This window comes from Protobothrops mucrosquamatus, unplaced genomic scaffold (genome assembly GCF_001527695.2).
Source record: "Protobothrops mucrosquamatus isolate PMUCROS unplaced genomic scaffold, P.Mucros_1.0 scaffold4303, whole genome shotgun sequence".
Lineage (NCBI taxonomy): Eukaryota > Metazoa > Chordata > Lepidosauria > Squamata > Viperidae > Protobothrops > Protobothrops mucrosquamatus.
Window position 1 is genome coordinate 13,399 of NW_015390217.1, and position 8,928 is coordinate 22,326.

Consider the following 8,928-nt stretch of genomic DNA (forward strand, 5'->3'; position numbering starts at 1 on the left):
AATGTGAGGTTTCCCCCAAAAGATTTGGGCCATATGTTCTCGGAACTGCTGAAGGTCAAACCTGAGACCCTGACAAGTCTGGAGCCCCTCATCTTTTTTTTTAAGGGGTGGGCGCTGTTAACAGATACCCAGGGACCCTTTAAAAAAAAAAAAAAGGCAATGTGCAAAAGAGTCACACAGATATTGGTCACTTAGGATTCCCAAAGTCGCAGCAGAGTTTGTGAGCGTCCCTTGTCCGCAACGCTACATTCCCCATCAGTCTGTGGAATGATGAGTCTGCGGAGCCCTGGAAATGGGGCTGGGGGCTTCCTGCTTCAGGGTTACAGTCCAAGCAGGCTTTTTCCCAACCTGACCTTCAGTTTCTGTGCCCCTAGTTGTGGTCCATGGGTGGGCCAGGGCACATAAGCCCAAAGACTTACGAGCCAAAGTTTCAGTGGATTGAGAAGTGAGGTATGTTGACCACGTTCTTCTACCTACGATGTTCCCACCCGGAGGAACAAGGCTGGGGTGGGGAAGACTCGAACGCGGGTGCTTCCAGCTGGCACGGCTGCCTCCCCTTTCGGCCCGGAGAGGGGACAGCAGAGCCTGGAGAGAAGAGCTGCGGACAAGGAAGTGAAGTTCTTTTTTTCCTGGGGACACGAGGCCGGGTGCCTCCGGCGTGGGCGTCACTTGTAAAGGGCCATCTTCTTGCTCTGGTACATGTACATGTAGGCGTCGCAGAAGAGGCGCTTGGCCACGCCTTCCATGTCCCGGGGCTGCTCCATGGCCAGGGAGGACACGGGCATCTCCAGGTACTTGGCAACTTCCGGGCAGAGCGTGACCGTGGGGATGTTGTAGCCGTTCTCGTCACCTGAGTGGAGAGGAGAGAGAGAGAGAGAGAGAGATGGATGGATTGTGGAGGGCTCAGCGTTTCGTTTCTAGGCTCCCCTTTTGGCCCATCCATGCGCCTTGCCTGGGGAAAGAGGGAGACTGCTTTCCAGAGATCCCCCCCAAAGCCCTCAGGCACCCCAGTGTCTGGAGCTGAAGAGGTGCCCCCCAACCCCCCTAAGGGAGCAGGAGCCCTGGCCCAGACAGGCAGGCTTGGTCTAGTGGGGAACACACCAGGCTAAAAAGAAGAGCAACAAAGATGATTAGGGGACTGGAGCTTAAAACATATAAGGAAAGGCTGCTGGAATTGGGGATGTCTAGTTTAATGAAGAGAAGGACGAGGGGGGACAGGATAGCAGCCTTCCAGTATCTCAGGGGCTGCCCCAAAGAAGAGGGAGCCAAGCTATTCTCCAAAGCGCCCGAAGGCAGGACAAGAAGCAACGGATGGAAACTAACCAAGGAGAGAAGCAACCTGGAACTAAGGAGAAACTTCCTGACAATGAGAACAATTAACCAGTGGAACTCCCTGCCTCCAGAAGTGGTGAATGCTCCAACACTGGAGGTTTTTAAGGAGAGACTGGACAGCCATTTGTCTGAAATAGTATAGAGTTTCCTGCCTGAGCAGGGGGTTGGATTAGATGACCTCCAAGGTCCCTTCCAACTTTATTACTATTATTATTGTTATTGTTGTTATTATTATTATTATTATTATTATTATTATTATTATTATTATTATTATTATTATTAAAAGCAGCTGTCGGGGAATTCTAGTTTTACCTTTCGCGTATAAGCTGGCTGGGGGACTTTGGACCAATCACCAGGGGATGGTGAGTTCTAGTCCTGCCTTAGGCACAAAAGCCAACTGGGTGACTTTGGGCCAATCACCAGGAGACGGCGAGTTCTAGCCCCGCCTTAGGCATGAAAGTTGGCTGGGCGACTTTGAGCCAATCGCTGGGAGACCGTGAGTTCTAGTCTTTTAGACATAAAAGGCAGCTGGGTGGCTGTGGCCCAATCACTGGGAGACAATGGGTTCTATAGCCCTGCCTTAGGCATAAAAGCCAACTGGCTGACTTTGGGCCGATCACCAGGAGACGATGAGTTCTAGTTCCACCTTAAGCATGAAAGCCAACTGGGTGACTTTGAACCAATTGCCAGGAGGCAGTGAGTTCTAGCCCCGCCATAGACATGAAAGCTGGCTGGGCGACTTTGAGCCAATCGCTGGGAGACCGTGAGTTCTAGTCTTTTAGACATAAAAGCCAGCTGGCTGACTTTGGGCCAATCACTAGGAGACGGTGAGTTCTAGTTCTGCCTTAAGCATGAAAGCCGGCTGGGTGACTTTGGGCCAATTAAAATGAAAGCTGGCTGGGCGACTCTGAGCCAAACGCTGGGAGACCGTGAGTTGTAGTCTTTTAGACCTAAAAGCCAACTGGGTGACTTTGGGCCAAATCACCGGGAGACAGCGAGTTCTAGTCTCACCTTAGGCACGAAAGCTGATTCTCTCAGCCCAACCCACCTGACAGAATTGTTGCTATGGGGGAAGATCAGTGGAGGAAAAATTCATGCCCTGCCTTTATTTGTAAGTAACTCCAGGCAGCAAACATATTTGATAAGAATGAATGAATGAATGAATGAATGAAGGAAGGAAGGAAGGAAGGAAGGAAGGAAGGAAGGAGAGAAGAAAGAAGATGAGAAGGAAGGAAGGAAGGAAGGAAGGAAGGAAGGAAGGAAGGAAGGAAGGAAGGAAGGAAGGAACAAATGGCACACCATGTCGGTCTGCCATGCTGTCAAAGAACATCCAGTTCTCTTTCTCCGGCCCGTATTTCACAAAGGACACGTAGTGGCTGGTCTCGATGCAGAGAACGGCAAACAGCTCCAGTTTCTCCCGGGGTACCCGCACCCCATCCCGAGCGAATTCCTTGGGGAAGCGTAGCCTTGTCGTCTGATGGCCTCTTCGCTGGTAATGGGAGTGAGCCTGAAAGTGAACGAGGGAGGACTTGTGAAGTTTCTGAGGCAGGAGGCCTTGATATTGGGAACACAGGATTTACACACACACACACACACACACACACACACACACACACACACACACACACCACAGAGTGTCCCTGGGACAAAAAAAGCTCTGGTGGCTTGTGAGGTGGAGAATGAAATCTGTGAGACACCTTAAAAAAAAATAAAAGGAAGGTTTGTAAGGGACGGTTGCTGGAATTGGGTATGTCCAGTTTAACGAAGAGAAGGACGAGGGGGGACATGATAGCAGCGTTCCAGTCTCTCAGGGGCTGCCCCAAAGAAGAGGGAGTCAAGCTATTCTCCAAAGCGCCTGAAGGCAGGACAAGAAGCAACGGGTGGAAACTCATCAAGGAGAGAAGCAACCTGGAACTAAGGAGAAACTTCCTGACAGTGAGAACAATTAGCCAGTGGAACCACCTGCCTCCAGAAGCGGTGAATGCTCCAACACTGGAAGTTTTTAAGAAGAGACTGGACGGCCATTTGTCTGAAATGGTGTAGGGTTTCCTGCCTGTGCAGGGGGTTGGACTAGATGACCTCCAAGGTCCCTTCCAACTCTATTATTATTATTATTGTTATTGTTGTTATCTTTTATTCATTAAACATGAACCTCAGTCAACTGAACATTCAAATTGGCTGGTGCTGATGGTTAACACGGGCTGCTGCCAGCATCCTAGGTGTCAACCAGGTACCTCCTTAAAATGTAAGATGTTCCGAGTAGCGCAGTTTTTTGTGGCATTGCTGGAGTTATTGCAGGAAGCTGCAGTTTCTTAAAATATTTTGCAATGCTTAATAATAATAATAATAATAACAACAACAATAATAATAATTCAAACAGACAAGCACCTGCAACATAACACCCCGGACTTAACAATTGTTGATAAGAAAGACAAAAAAAAGTCTGGATAGTGGACGTGGCAGTGCCTGGAGACAGCAGAATAGTCGAGAAAGAACTGGAGAAGATCACAAAATACAAAGACCTACAAATAGAAATAGAAAGACTGTGGCAAAGGCAAGCAAAGGTAGTACCAATAGTAATAAAATATAAAGACCTACAAATAGAAATAGAAAGACTGTGACAAAAGCAAGCAAGGGTGGTACCAATAGTAACAGGCGCCTTGGGTGCAATCCCAAAACAACTGGAGCACCACTTGAACACCATCATCGGCATTGACAGATTCGCCATTAGTCAATTGCAAAAGGCGGCCTTACTAGGAACTGCTTCCATCCTGCGACGAGATCTGTAATACCATCAAACATCCACATCTGCCTATCCCAGGTCCTGGGTAAGGACTCAATAGGTAGACAAAAATGCCAAATCCAGTCTGAACATCTGGCTGACTGTGTGATGATCAATAATAATTATTACTATTGCTATTATTATTATTACAAGACTGCTGAATTTGGCAAAGAATGTGTAAACCAGGTTTAAGAAGGGAATTCTGGGAGTTGAAGTCCACAGGTCTTAAAACTGGCAAGGTTGGACACCCTTGCCCTAAACTGTGCCACTTTTAACCAATCGACTCCACCACGCAGGAGAGGACCAGCTTGGTGAGGATTTGTTGGGAAGAGGGGTTGTCATCTGGGGATTTGGTGCAAACAAACCCGCCCTGAACGTCAGAACTGGCCCGGCCGAGATCCTCCGCGCCACTCCTCAAAAGCAAAAAAAAAAAGCACAGCACACACCTGAGTGCAGCACGAGTCGCAAAACTGCTTCAGCCCTGTGCCAGCAAACATCTTGTCTTTGAAGCAGGCCGAGCACTCCTGGGTGGCAATATCTCCGCACACGAAACACTCCCGGGGACCTGAAGTGCGAATGCAAAAATCAGCAGCTGAAACTTTCTCCCGTTCTCCCCGCCATTCACAAGAGGCCAGACCTCAAGACCTCGGAGGCCTCTTGGTGGCCCCAGCCAGATGGACAGCATCTCACTCCCGAGTCGCTCCTCCCAGAGGCCACCAGCAGAAACCTGGGTGGGTCAGTGAAAAAAGGGGGGAACCTCAGAAAATTTCCTTTCGGACCACAGAGATTGGGCAAGTCTCCAGTCCTCATCGTGGCAGCCATTCTAACGATGATTGCTGCCTAGGGAGCTCCTGTTATCTTATACAGAGCATGTTTCAGGACCAATAGATGATAATATAAGATAAGATATAAGATGATAAGATATAAGATGATAAGATATAAGATGATAAGATATAAGATGATAAGATAAGATATAAGATAAGATATAAGATATAAGATAAGATAAGCTATGATATAAGATAAGATAAGCTATGATATGATAAGATATAAGATGATATGATAAGATATAAGATGATAAGATGATAAGATAAGATATAAGATAAGATATAAGATGATAAGATAAAAGATGATAAGATATAAGATAAGATATAAGATAAGATAAGATAAGATATAAGATGATAAGATATAAGATGATAAGATAAGATGAGATATAAGATAAGATATAAGATGATAAGATATAAGATAAGATATAAGATGATAAGATATGATATAAGATGAAGATAAGATAAAATGATAAGATATAAGATGATAAGATATAAGATGATATGATAAGATATAAGATGATATGATAAGATATAAGATGATAAGATAAGGTAAGGTAAGGTAGTAAGATAAGATAACCTTTATTGTCATTTTTTTACTGTGGGCACAACAGCACACATAAAAAATGAAATTTAGTTGCCCGCTCTCAAAATGAAACACATACATGACACACACCTAAAACATACTATATACAACGACCCAATTCTGAAGTTCCTCCCTTTCCTTCTTCAGTCACGTGACTGCATATCAGGAGCTCGGCCCTCACCCAGCTTGCAGTTTGAGCCTTGCCCTTTGTGACTACACACCTGTGCGAGGGGCTTAGGGCGGGGGTCTCCAACCCCCCGGTCCGTGGGCTGGTACCGGGCCGCGACATGCCAGCAACCGGTCCGCACAAACAAGCAAAGCCCCATCCGTGGAATGCAGGAAGTACACAAAAACCACGCAGTCTCTGGTCCGTGGGAAAACCATTCTCCATGGAGCTAGTCCCTGGTGCCCAAAAGGTTGGGGACTTCTGGTTTAGGGCAGGGATGTCCAGCCTTGACAACTTTTAAGACTTCTGGAAGTCCACAGGTCTTCATACTGCCAAGGTTGGGCATCTCTCCCAGTTGTTGGGAGTCCCTTCCAACTCCCTTCTCCTTCTCTTCCTTCCCAAATAAACCTGGTTAACTCTCAGGACTCCTTTTTCTGTTACGTATTCAAAATGGACGGTGATTAATACAGGTAGTCCTTGACTTACAACAGCTCATTTAGCGACCATTTAAAGTTACGGCGGCAGTGAAAAAAAGGGACTTAGGACCGTCTTTCATACTTACAATCCTTGCAGCATCCCTGTGTTGGCATGATTTAAAATTTAGAGGCTTGGCAACTGACTCCTATTTATGACGGTCGCCGCGTCCCTGGGGTCACGTGATCAAAATTCAGCCGCTTGGCAACTGACTCGTGTTTATGACGGTCGCGGTGTCCTGGGATCCTGTGGATCCCCCTTTGCGACCTTCTGACAAGCAAAATCCACGGGGAAGCCAAATTTGCTTCACAGCCGGGTTGCTAACTTCACAACCGCGGGGATTCACTTAACAACCGAGGCGAGAAAGGTTGTAAAATGAGGCAAAGCTCACTTAACAAAACTCACTTAGCAACAGAAATTCTGGGCTCCATTGGAGCCGTTAAGTCAAGGACTACCTGTATTTATATCTATAGTTTTAGTGTCGTTTTTGTATCACCTGGCGTTTTTGGGTTCTGCTGCTTTTGTTATATTATTTGTGTTATCTTGGGAGGGTGACATTGTGTGGTGGGTGGCATTCCCCCTTTCGAGAGTGAGGCGTCGTTTCAATGTGTGCCGTTGTGTATATAGGAAAATGACTGTTGGAGGAAAAGTCTTCATCGGGGTCCAGTCCAAGCTGGGAACAATCAAAATGGAGACTGCTTTAGAAAGAAGGTTGCAGTTTATTGGAGAGGAGAGCCAGACAGGAAGATGGCTCTGGAAGAAAAGAGAGAGGGAGCACATGTAGTAGGGCAGTGGTGGCGAACCTATGGCACAGGTGCCAGAGGCGGCACTCGGAGCCCTCTCTGTGGGCACACGCACCGTCGCCCCAGCCCCGCCTCCTCCCACGGCCCCCTCCTCACCAGCAGCCCCCCGGAGGAGAGTCGCCCCCAGGCTTGGCCCACATGATGCTGCGGGGCACAGGTGGAGGGCGTGGCCGCCATGGCGCTGCTGGGCTACCTGGGGGATCTGTGGTGGGCCATGGAGGTGGTGGGCGGCCCAGTGGGCACGGCGGAGAAGGGACAGGGGTGGGGAGGCGGTTTTGGGGCACTCGGTCTCTAAAAGGTTCGCCATCACTGTAGTAGGGAGTGGGTTTTTATACCTTCTTGGGCTTTTGTTTGGAGTTGTTTCCTGTTCCTGTTTAAGGCTTTGTATTTCCTGTGTCATGTAGCTCAACCTCTGTTTGAGTGTGACCCTTTGGCATCTGTGGGTTAATCCTATTATGTCCTGTCTTAAGAGTTTGGGTGGGGTATGTAGATTTTAGGTGTCTTTGTCTTCTTAATCTTCTAGCTGGGGGCCGCCAACCTTCCTGAATGGATTATTTACATCTGCATTTCTACAGAGATGACTTACTGTCCAGCAGCAGGTCAGTGATGTCCAGCTCCAAGGAAGGGATGATTTTGTTGAACATTTTGTACTCCTTCCCGAAACGAGGCATTTGGAGAATAAAGCAGGACGGGATCTAGATGGGAGAAAGGCAAATGTGAACGGCCCCATCTGGGGACCAGCAGCCCCCCACGGAGGTCAGAGGTCACTGGCACAAGTTCTGCTTCTGTCAAGTTCACCCCCAACCTGTGGCCCTGGGTAGATATATAAGACCAGCTCTTTGGGGGGGGGGGGAAACACGGTAGTGAGAGAAAGCACGCCACAAGCTCTCCACCAATGTGGCAGAGAGCAATGCTGCTGAAGTGGGGGGGGTGGAGCATTGATGGAGGAGGAGGAAGAGGAGGAAGAGGAAGACTCACCTCCACTAGCTTGAGGTCTGAGGTGAGGAAGGAATGCTCCACCAGCTGTTGGACGTTGGGCACCACCAAATTCTCCTGCTTGTCCATGAAGATCTGGTAACAGTAACACTCCTGCTCCTTCAGCCTTCCGGACCTGGAATCAGAAGAGGTCCGGTGAGCCCCCCAGAAGGCCCAGCCGTGGTTAGGGGTGCAGCTTGGAGAAGATGCTTTCTCCCTGCTGAGCCTGGGGGGGGGGCTTCCTCTCTACGCCACCTCTTTCCAAAATGGCAGGCGGGGACGTGAACTTCCAGGTTTCGGTGTATTTCTCTGCTCCTCGGGGTTTCCAGTTATCGCACAGGAAAACCAGGAGATGAATTCGCAAGCGACTCAAAGGGGTCGACTGGCATCCCTACCTAAGGGGTTGTCTTACTCCAGGGAGTCCAGCCCCTCCTACTCGTTCCCTCGGATGACGGGCAGCTGGAAGTCTTTTGTCAGACAGGATCCAGGAGAAGAAGAGCCCCAGCCCTCCTGGCCTTCCAGCGCAGCCTAACATCCTGCCTCTGACAGTCGGCCTGGGACTCCGAGAAGGATGCTCTAAGGCTAGGGCAGGGGTAGACAACCTTGGCTCTTTTATGACTGGTGGACTTCAACTCCCAGAATTCCTGAGCCAGCATGGGGAACTGTGGCCCCTTTATGACTTGTGGACTTCAACTCCCAGAATTCCTGAGCCAGCATGGGGGACCTATGGCCCCCTCATGACTGGTGGACTTCAACTCCCAGAATTCCTGAGCCAGCATTTATTTATTTATTTATTATTTAGATTTATATCCCGCCCTTCTCCTCGTAGGACTCAGGGCGGCGGACAATCAATTAAAATACACAAATAACAATACAGATTTAAAATTAATTAAAAAGAATATTAAAGAATTGTCCAATTTAAAATATTGATTAAAACCCCTCTAAAAATTACCCTAGGCCAGTCCTGCGAGCTGGAATAACCAAGTCTT

At 48.3% G+C, this 8,928-nt stretch overlaps 1 protein-coding gene across 1 annotated transcript in view; it reads right to left on the reverse strand.

Annotated features, from left to right (window-relative positions):
- Window positions 1-645: 645 nt before the first annotated feature.
- The window catches only part of LOC107298819 (ubiquitin carboxyl-terminal hydrolase CYLD-like), a 29,512-nt gene continuing 21,229 nt past the window's right edge, over window positions 646-8,928 (reverse strand). The window contains exons 10-14 of the mRNA XM_029286621.1: window positions 7,943-8,075; window positions 7,551-7,659; window positions 4,561-4,679; window positions 2,632-2,839; window positions 646-850 (exon numbers count right to left, since the gene is read on the reverse strand). Coding sequence (XP_029142454.1) covers window positions 666-850; window positions 2,632-2,839; window positions 4,561-4,679; window positions 7,551-7,659; window positions 7,943-8,075 — 754 coding nt within the window. The 3' untranslated portion in view covers window positions 646-665. The remainder of the gene's footprint in view (window positions 851-2,631; window positions 2,840-4,560; window positions 4,680-7,550; window positions 7,660-7,942; window positions 8,076-8,928) is intronic.